At 41.0% G+C, this 10,973-nt stretch overlaps 1 protein-coding gene across 1 annotated transcript; it reads right to left on the bottom strand.

Annotated features, from left to right (window-relative positions):
- Positions 1 to 2,834: 2,834 nt before the first annotated feature.
- LOC110959279 (NLR family CARD domain-containing protein 3-like) lies at positions 2,835 to 10,511 on the bottom strand. Its single transcript, XM_022206089.2, has 10 exons — positions 10,410 to 10,511; positions 10,169 to 10,328; positions 9,795 to 9,935; positions 9,650 to 9,718; positions 7,762 to 9,550; positions 6,964 to 7,125; positions 6,700 to 6,873; positions 6,416 to 6,583; positions 5,131 to 5,177; positions 2,835 to 5,044 (listed from the first exon to the last, which is right to left on the bottom strand). Exons 2-10 carry the CDS (start codon positions 10,212 to 10,214, stop codon positions 4,524 to 4,526), a joined length of 3,117 nt encoding a protein of 1,038 aa, XP_022061781.2. The 5' UTR covers positions 10,215 to 10,328; positions 10,410 to 10,511; the 3' UTR covers positions 2,835 to 4,523.
- Positions 10,512 to 10,973: the final 462 nt, after the last annotated feature.

Raw genomic sequence — 10,973 nt, 5'->3', positions numbered from 1 at the left:
CTAATAATGGACTTAATAATTATAAAAATGCAATCTCTTTTCTCTCTCTCTCTCTATCTTAAAGTAAACAAAAACTGGCCCGAAACTCTATTTCTTAAGGAGGATAATAAGGCAAGAATAGGATTATTATTGCAAGGCAGAGAGACAGAGATGGGAAGGACGTGCAGCAGGTTAGGATGATAAAGGATAAGGATGGAAGTGTGTTGACAGGTGCCAATAGTGTGATGGGAAGATGGAAAGAGTACTTTGAAGAGTTGATGAATAAGGAAAATGAGAGAGAACAAAGAGTAGAAGTGGTGACTGTTGTGGACCAGGAAGTAGCAAAGATTAGTAAGGATGAAGTGAGGAGGGCATTGAAGAGGATGAAGAGTGGAAAGGCACTTGGTTCTGATGATATACCTGTGGAGGTATGGAAGTGTCTCGGAGAGGTAGCAGCAGTGACGTGCGTTCAGGGGAGGCAGGTGAGGCACGGCCTCACCTGTCATCATGACAAAAAAAAGAAAAAAGAAAGTGTACATAAATAAATATTAATATTTTCCACTGATCTGTGTTAAAAATGCATTTGCAGTATGACTACACATTTCTGACATTTTATTGAGTAAAAATTGCCGAATTTGAGTTTTTCCGATCAAATCCAGGGCAGAAACCCCGGGTGAGGCAGGGGCGAACTGTGCCTCACGTCTGACTGCATGATTAGAAAGTGGGTTGCATGACGCGTGCCCGTTTCTGTTCCTCAGCATATCGCCAAGATGAACTTTACAGAAATATTCGTTTTACACCATGACTTTCTGCAGTCTGTGTAATGTCTTTTGCAGTGACGTGTGGTGAGGTTCATGGCTGGTGAGGCACTGACTCCTCAAGAGTCAGATTTACAATTGTAAGAACTGAAAAAAAAGCATGTTATTTCACTATTCATCCAACAGCATGCAACTACTGATAATGCTTCATATCCCATCAGCATTCCTCTTTCAATTACACTCACAAACCAATACAAACATATACACAGGAACATACTTGTCCTATAAAGAACTTTCTTTTACAGATATTGATAGAGCACCCATCTTGTGTTTTAAGCAATTCATCCATTCATTCTCTATCCACCACTTTATCCTCACCAGGGTCGCAGGGGGTGCTGGAGTCCATCCCGGCTGACTCGGGCGAAGGCAGGGGACACCCTGGAGAGGTCACCAGTCTGTCACAGGGCTACATATACAGACAAACAATCACACTCACATTCACACCTACAGACAATTTAGAGTAACCAGTTAACCTCAGCATATTTTTGGACTGTGGGAGGAAGCCGGAGTGCCCGGAGAAAACCCACGCATGCACAGGGAGAACATGCAAACTCCACGCAGAAAGATCCCAGGCCCACCCCGGGATTCAACCAGGGATCTTCTTGCTGCAAGGCAAAGTGCTAACCACTTACGCCACTGTGCAGCCCCCAGGTGGTTTAGAGGTCACTAAATACCAACACTTTAGCCTCATTTAGTAGCTTACTAATGCACTGACGTGTATAATAGTTTCAGATGCCTCAATAATTATACAGACACTACACTCATAAAACCATAAACATGAATAATTTACTTTGAGCAGGAAGCAATTGTTTTATACCCTAAAATGTGTTATTCCATGTGCATGTACGTAAAGGATACTTCTTCAAAAATGTTTGGCCACATGAACAATTTCTTCCATGGTTTTCTAGAACCAACTAACCCACAGACTCTCCCCTAAGGGATATTTTCAAAAGGTGAAAATTTTAAATATGTGATTCTGTTCAAGGTGTCAAAGTACAGTCATCGCAATCCTTAAGATCTAGTAATTATTCAGGGTAGTAACTCTTGATGCTTCAAAATCATTAAAATAACTTGATTTTAATCTGTATGAAGCTAAAATTAGGTTAAAATAGGCTTAATTAAAAACTCTCCACTACAATCTGTTGGAATGACGTGCACTAATTGTGTTGTGTTGACACTTACAGTAGAGAATCACAGGAATACTGGAGTGTAAAAGTAGTAAAATGTTTACCAACGCTTTAGGGACTTTTGTAGATATTTTGTCATTCAAGTACAAGACAAATTAAATATTTGTCTAAAGACGATCAATAGATGAAAAGTTAAGGATGAGAAATATTAATATGCCTTTACCCTTTTCCAGAACAGAACATTGATGTCAGTTCCAAATTTCATTCCATCCATGAAATGATCACAATACATTTCACAAATATGATGAAATACAATATAAGACAAATGTACTTCATTCACAATGGTGCCAAAAGAAAGACATTAACAATCTCATAAAAAATTCATAAAAATATAGTAGTTGGTCAGTATTATAACCACACAATGAAAGACATAAGCTCAGTGTTGTTTGTTCACAGCAGTACTATGTGATGTAGCACTGAATCACTGCAGTGTACTCACCTGACTCTGTATCCTCATTGGGATTTATAACATTTACTCTCGTGAAATTCCTCACAGCTGCAGTTACATGGTGGGAAACTCAAGCACTCTCACAAATGTTTGTGCTTAGCAAAAAATGAACATGACTGTTTGCATCAATCTTGTCAAGAAATTATGCTCAGTCAGATAAACTACACTGAGGAATTAGATGTTCTTCTACAATCAAAGGTATTTTTAATTACTTAATGTTTGGTAGCACAAACACAAATTGAGAGATAAAGAATAAGTTGTTTAATGGACTTTTCTACATTATTTGAAATGAATGTTTGAGTGTTGTGTAGTAAGTTAATACTGTTCTTTAGCTTCTGATAAATTCTTTTTTTTTTTCTAAATAATATAGGACCACAATGAAGAAAAGAGGAAAATCCAACATTTAATTCAAGTGCATTTATTCAGTGGGGGAAAAAAAATCACACATTAATAAATAATTCTTTTACATCAAATCATGTGTGTCACAATTATTAGCACCACTAATGTTAATACATTGTACAACCCCCTATTTACCAACAAAACAGCACCTAATCTTCTCCTATAATACATTTTTCTACAATTTTCAGTGTGAGAGTTTGCTTCTGCAATAAAAACTGAATTTATTTTAAGGTTTTCAACACATCTTAACCAGGGACGCCAATAATTATGGAGGGCGCTGTAAGTTTTTTGGAAAGTATAATGCCTGGCTAAAATATTGAGCTTTAGGGGTTCATTTTGATTTTACAATTTTCTTTATCTAACGTGAGACAAAAGTATACAGTATGCATAAAGCCATTCTAATAAACCTCCTTCCATTTACCACAATATAAAACTTTGTCATTAGTGTGGTATCAGTGTGGAGAACAACTGTCTTCCTGATAAGGTCACACTCGTTTTTCGTCTCCCGTCCTACAGCTGTGCCTGTTGAAGACAGGGTGGAAGCAAAGCCCAGGCTGTGCTCTGCTGGTTTTGCTGCATGTATGCATATAAAATCATCTTTTACTGAAGAGGGGAAAACAGGCTTTTTGATATGTTTGTGTGCAAGTGTGAATGTGGGGTCAGTCCTGGTGAATTTCTCGTGAGGAACAGAGGGATCAGCCAACACACACACACACTCACACACACTACCCATGAGATTACATTTAGTTATCACTTTCTGTTTCTTTTTTTGTGTGTTTGGTGTGTGTGTGTGCAGCCCTCTGTTCCGTCTTTCTGTTCACTGACTTTAATTGACCCACCGTCTTGACTGTAATCTTAATTTCTGTCCCTTTTCTTTTCTTTGATTCTTTTTTTTCATTGCCTCTTGGGACTGCTAATAAAATGATTGTTAAAAGTGAAACTCATCTTTGTGATTCTTCCGTTCATGACTTCACTCAAGAATTTATTTTTCATTACAAATGTGATTTAATAATAATAATACCAAAACACAGTCTGCTCATATTGCTGCACATGTCATGTATAGAGCTGTTCATGTTTTTTTTTTCAAAAGAAATGTTCAAAGATTTCCCAAAAATGTTGAAAATGTGGACATCAGAAGTTTAACTGTAAAAATATTTCTTTTTCCACATTGTCAAACATTACACCGGGTCAATTTTGACCTGCAGGACGACACGAGGGTTAAAACAAGCTGCACCAGATCATTTCAGTTTGTGCAGAAGAAGAGTCAAATGACGCCTTCTTTTATGTTAACGCGTACAAAATTTGACGCCTGAAAGCCTGAGTTAACAAAGAAAGTTACTAACCCCCTTCATACCTGTTGTCTTCGACTGGGGCTTTAGTTTCAGTCAAACCGACTTACACAAAGAAAGCCCCACTAGACCATAAACAGGAGCTATAGTCCCCGACGCAGCAGCCTGGGTTTGATTCCAGTTCATGGCCCTTTGCTGCAGGTCTTCCCTCCATTCTTCTCCCTACTTTCCTGTCTGCCTCTCTATTAACCTGTCTAATAAAGCCAACAAAAGGCCAAAAAATAACTTTCATAAAGAAAGCCCGACTATGTCAAACCTGCTTTGTAGTGCAGCCCTCTGAAGTCTAAGACACCAGTTTCTCCTGACCAGGAAAAATATAAGCAAACATATCTGCTTGAGTAGTTCAGCACAAGTACACTGTGGAGTCCACCCAGCCGAGATGAAACCCCGGATAAACCGGCTCGGTGAAGGTGGTGCGGAAGGTGTGGAGGAGTGTGAGTGAACCACAGGAGTCCCTATAAAACGACAGTGTCCCCGCTGACCAGTCCAGGAAGACTCCCACTTTATTGGAGGTGGGTGTCCCAGGGATGGCGGTGTTGGTGTCTTTGTGCAAAGCCCTGTAGCCGTCCTTGGTGCAGCTCAGGGCCCAGGAGAAGTCATTTCGGCCTAACCAGCAGTCTTGACCTTCTCCCTTCCTATGCATCCTTCTGTAGGCCACTCCTATGAAGAGCCTCCCGCTCCACTCCGTCTCCCAGTAGCACCGTCCAGTCAGTCCCTCCCTGCACAGCACCTGAGTCCAGAAGTCAAACCTCTCCGGGTGGTCGGGATACCGCTGATTGGTCCAACGGGTTGCTTTCCTGTTTCCCTCGGACAGAGAAAGATCCTTGTGTGCTGTGTTTGGGTTCAGGGTGAGTTTGGTGGTATCTGATGAATCAGAAATAAGAATGTAAGTATTTCTCATTTTAATGACTTTAAAGGAAATAAGGCAGTCCAGTGTGCTGGTTGCTTACATTTCTGTAGACCTGGCTGAATCCTGGATTCACCACAGTGCTCCACACTAAAACAAAGCAGAACATCAATAGTTTTGGAGATGGTTGGATTTTAGCGTTTCATGACTGCAACATTGCAAAACAAGATAAAGTCTTAACCCCTTGACACCTATTGTTGCAAATTTGCATCATACCACTTTAACTCAGACTGCAGCTGAGATAGCCTATCCATTCCCCCAGTGGAGGTTTGTGCATATTCAGTGTGTGCCTCGGAACATTTTGCAAGCACTGGTTGCTCATAGGACCGGTCGGAGTGGGACCTAATTATTATATTTCTGTAATTATTATTCTATATCTATGTATCTATGTTCTATGTGTAATAGATAAATTAACAATTTCAACTTATTTTAGCATCAGCTGGAAAGCAAAAACATACAAAAAAAGTCTAATTGGGGTTAAAATTCATACATTCTTTCGGAATCTATGATGCAGCTTGACAACTGACAGTTCAGTTGGAGATTAGATTTTGTTTCGCAATTAGTGGCTAGTTGAGCCTTGAATAGTTTTGCATTGCCTGACCATTCTCTAGGTCTGACACAGCACCGTGTAGAATGGTCTGACTGCATCATCTTTCTGCTATAGGGGGAAAAAAGCGCTGTATGATTGTATGATTGTTTTTGAAATAATCGCAATCTAAAATTGCTTAGGTGGAAATTTTGGTAGCAGGAAGCTGATACCGTCATTAAATTAATAATAAATCTAAAAAAAAATAGCAGGACGGGTTTACATTGCAATCCAAACCTTAGGCAAAACTTTCGTTGTTGCTTATATGCTGTAGTAAGGAGGATTATTTATTTTTTTTAAAAAGGAACAAGTAGATAGTGGAAGAGGAGGCGAACGGCAGGTTTATACGCATTGTCTACGTCCGGTGAGTCTGATCAAGCCTCAAGTTGATTCATTGTCAAGTTCATTACAGTCTTTGCACAATATTTTGTTCTGTTGCTGTAACACTCCCCAAGACCTGAGAACAGACTATGACGTCTACAATCAGTGGAGTTTCCCTTAAATGCTACATATTGGTTTTATAGGTTTAACAATAAATCCCCTAGTTTGGCGACACCATAGAAATTATTCCTGACAGGTGGAAAACCTATGTAATGTTTCATGGTTACCTCAGACAAATCAGTGTTTGTGTCCTTAAACGTCTTCCTGCTTATCGGCTGAGTCATTACCTGATATGAACAGATCTATGAGATGCTAACTGCCAGCTGAAGTACCAGTCAGGCTCTATTTGAGACATCACTACCTGAGTTTCTCCAGACTACATCGTGGATCCTCTAGTAGAGCAGACAGCAGCCTCAGGCCTGAGTTTCCTGGATGATTGTAGCTCAGGTCGAGCTCTTTTAGACGGGACGAGTTCAAAGCAGATGCCAGGAAAGTGCAGCCATCCTCTGTCACTCTGCACAGGGACAGACTTCAAACAGAGACACCGTGACATTTCATCTAGCTTATCTCCATAACAGAGAGCAATTTGCATGTCTGGCTACTGTAATAATTCATCAGGTGTACAATTGCACTGAAAGCACTCACCTGAGTATTTCCAGTTTACACTGAGGACTCTCCAGTCCACCACAGAACTGTAATACTCCTACATCTTGAAGGTCATTGTCAGTGAGGTCCAGTTCCTTTAGCTGACAAGAAGCAGATCTGAGGATCGATGCCATGCAGTCAGAGCTGTGCTCTGTTAGGTTGCAGCTCTTCAGTCTAAACAAGCAGAAAATGGTGTAAATGCTAAAAGATTTTGCTTACAGTTTGACTTGGGGGTCAAAAGAAAGAAACATGTTGGATTTTGACCTGAGTGTCTCCAGATTGCTGTTCTTCAGTCCAGCAGAGAGCTGCATTAGTCCTGCATCTGTCAGGTTGTTGTTACTCAAGTCCAGCTCTTGAAGCTGGGATGAACTGATGACATTTGCCAGGATTTCACTGCAGGTCACTGTGAGGTTACAGGCATTTAGGCTGCAGGAGGAAAGGCAGCATGAGAAAGTTAAAAAATGGAGAAATATCCCCTCAGGCAAACTAAATGTTATCTACCCCTATACAGAAGATCAGAAATACGATCTTATGTAAACATAACTACCAAAAATTAAGCCGGCTGCAAAACATCATTCAGATTTGAAATATATCACCCCTCACCGATTGGAACTGAACTTGCTCTACAATAAGACACAACTCATGATTTCTGATGTGAAATATTTAAACCTACTTTTTTTTCATTTAAGTCTATGTATGGGCTTGAGACCCAAAGAAACTTCCTCTTCAGCTGCTAAATGCTCCACTTTGGTCACCTGCTAGAGGTAACTTTGGCTATTGAGTGCTTCTTGCTGTGAAAAAAAATGCACACTGAGTTTTTTTTTTGCTTAAAACAGCTGCAACCAAGAACAGTTCTATGAGAACAGTGAGTGTGACTTCAGCATAAAACGGAAAAATTACAGAGTAGAACCTAACAAGTGAATATGGCCTCAAGTGATGACAATGAACCACATCTTGCTATAAAGTTGCTATTACAGTAGTGGTATGCTTAGAAGTTCAACAACGTTCTTGGATTCCACTTTCCTCACACCAAAAATACAGAAATCACTGCAGAGGACTTACTTTGCGACTTGGGCTGTTTTCACCACGGGCAGCAGCCTCAGAAGACCTTCCTCCGATCTGCTGTATTTGCTCAGTTTAAACTCGCTCAGCTCTTCTTCTGAAGTCAGCAACACAAACACCAGAGTTGCCCACTGGGCAGGTGAAAGGTTGACTTTGTTCAGGCTTTCTGAATTGAGGAAGCTCTGAATCTCTTTTACGAGAGAGTGATCGTTGAGCTCATTCAGACAGTGGAAGAGATTGAGGCACCTGTCTGGGGAGGGGCTGACCCTGATCCTCTCCTTTATGTGTTTAATGATTTCAGGTCTCGTCCTCTGGTGTGTTCTGTTGTTGGTCATTAGATACTTCAGCAGCTTCTGATTGGACTCCAGAGAAAGGCCAAAAAGGAAGCGCAGGAAGATGTCAAAATGTCCACTTTCGCACCTTAGAGCCTTCTCTACTGCTTCTTTGTAGAGGATGAGCTCAGACGACTCCCTGAGAAAGAAAGGGCGTGAAGTGGACGTCTTCTTCACCAGGACGTTCTCGTTGTGGTTGTGAAACATGAGGAAGACGTACAATGCGGCAAAGAATTCCTGAACGCTCAGATGCACAAAGCAGAACATCTTCTCCTCACACAGTGTCACCTCCTCGTTGAAGATCTGAGTGTAGACTCCAGAAAACATGGACGCCTGCGAGACGTTTATACCATTCAGTTTGAGGTCGCTCTCGTAGAAGGTCAGGTGGCCCTTCTCGAGCTCTTTGAAAGCCAGTTTACCTAAGGAGAGGAGGTTTGCTCTCACGCTGTCAACATTTGACTGTCTTCTTCCTGGAAGCCTCTTCTTCATGGTCTCCACATACAAAGACAAGAAGTGTATGTACATCTGAGTGAGAGTTTCTGGCAAATCTTTGCTGTTTTCCACCGCCAACTTCTTCTCAAGAACGCTCGTCGCCATCCAGCAGAAGATCGGTATGTGGCACATGATGTGAAGGCTCCTGCAGGATTTCACATGTGTGATTACCCGGTTTGCTAAGCTCTCGTCACATATTTTCTTCCTGAAGTATTCGTCCTTTTGGGGGTTGTTGAACCCTCGAACTTCAGTCACCAGATCGATGTACTCCAACGGGATTTGACTGGACGCCACTGGGCGTGACGTGATCCAAACAAGTGAAAAAGGAAGCAGTCTTCCTCTGATCAGGTTGGTCAGAAGCACAGCAATTTGGGTTGGCTGTGTCACATCTGACATTATTTCACTGTTGTGGAAGTCCAAGCAGAGGCGACTCTCGTCCAGACCGTCCAGGATGACAAGCATTTTGTTTTCATCGTCAGTAAAGATTCCTGTGTCTTTTACTTCAGGGAAAAAGACACTGAGAAGCTCCACTAGGCTGAAGGGTTTCTTCTTCATCAAATTCAGCTCTCGGAAAGTAAGAGGGAACACAAACTTGAGGTCTGTATTTGCTCTCTCCTCTGCCCAATCTAGAGTGAATTTATTGACGGATACGGTTTTCCCGATGCCAGCTACTCCTCTCGTGATCACGGTTCTTATGTGACCGTCTCGTCCGAGTGGAGGAACAAACAGGTGATTGCAGTGGATTGATTTCTCCTGCGCCACATGGATTCTGGAGGCTGTCTCAATCTGCCTCACCTCATGCTCCTTATTGACTTCGCCACTTCCCCCCTTAGTGATGTAGAGCTCAGTGTAGATTTTATCGAGAGATATTTTGTCCACTTCCGTCGCCATTCCCTCGAGAAAGTGACTGAACTTCCTCTTCAGAGTGGATTTCAGTTTCTGCTGACATTCTGCAATCTTATCAGCTGAAGGAGACAGTTTATTATTATCAGGTTTTTCTGTGTTTTGAGAAATCAAGAACAATTTGTCAAATTCTTAAATGCAGTTCAATAAGAAGTACTCACTTAGCTGCTGCAAAGCACAGCTGACTGTGTTATCAGTGTTCAATGCTTCTTTTAATGAACCAACAGACTCTGCAAAAGAAGAGGAAGATCAGATGTGCCCAAACCCCAGTTTCTCTTCCTCTTTGTACATGTACTACATATCTACCTTGTGTTGTTGATACGATATTGATGTTTATGTTGCCCACATTAGAACCGATGAAGGAGGGAGCGACCACACTGCCGCCACTCTGAGCAGAGAAGCTGGGATGGAAATGATGAACCACAGCCTGAATTGAAGGAACTAACTCTGAAAGAAACCCCAAAACTTAGTTTCATCAGTTTGCTATACATATAAAGCATCACAAATGAGGAAAAATGACTGCGAAAGTAACATTAAGACATGCTTGGTGCTTTATAGGTTCACACTTGGTCGCAGTTTTGCAGCCAAATCTGATATTTACAATTTTAAAGCTGAATATATCTTAATTTTTAAGTTTTTCCTTTTTCCTGAGTCAAATTCTTTTAAAATGTCACTCTTACCTTGAGATGCCTCATTTGTTACATGTGCAGCAATGTTTTCCTCCATTTTTTCCCAGTTCTTTCATCCCTCATAGTCACTGATGCTCATCGTCAGCGGTCATCATCATCATCTTTGCCTGCACACTTTGAGTCACTTACATCCAGACAATCAGTAGCTCCCCTTAACAAACAAACAGTATTCCTTCCAATACAAGCCATTTACAGTAACTGTAACATCTTTGAAGACAAACAAAACGCTTACCAACTTCAGTGAACAGTGAGTACCATCCGTTTCACACATTGAGCGTGAATCACGAGCGCTGCTTTAGAGCACAAAGATATTTGAATATAAAAAACTCGTCTCCTTCCTGAACGAAGCAAACAGGAAGTGGTATTTCTTGTCTGCAGTCTTGCTTTTTTTAAAATCCTTGAATGAACAGCAACAGTTCAGTTTCATTTACTGTTAAATGAAGCTCAGTTTAACAAAAAAATCTGTAGCAACCCCTGATTTTATTGTCCTTATTAGGAAATAATACAGCGTCAGAATGACTGATCAGAACAGTTTATTAGTTTGTCATAATGCAGATCTTACCAGCTAGATGTCATGATTTCACACACAGGCACAACAAGGGCAAGTTGAGTAACTTCTGCAAATCTGAAAAGTTTAAGAAATAACCATAAAACCAACTAATAGAACATGACACTAAAAAGTAAACAAATAAATCAGCCGTGAAGATGACGGAGATGAATCAGGCGATGTGTCCAGAGGTAGGAATGGGTTTGGGCCGTAGACAAAACCAGATATCCAGGCGAAGGTGAGCTAGAG

This window comes from Acanthochromis polyacanthus, chromosome 3 (assembly GCF_021347895.1).
Source record: "Acanthochromis polyacanthus isolate Apoly-LR-REF ecotype Palm Island chromosome 3, KAUST_Apoly_ChrSc, whole genome shotgun sequence".
Taxonomy (NCBI): Eukaryota; Metazoa; Chordata; class Actinopteri; family Pomacentridae; genus Acanthochromis; species Acanthochromis polyacanthus.
The sequence above is the reverse complement of the archived record's forward strand: the minus strand, read 5'-3'. Positions and strand labels throughout refer to the sequence as shown.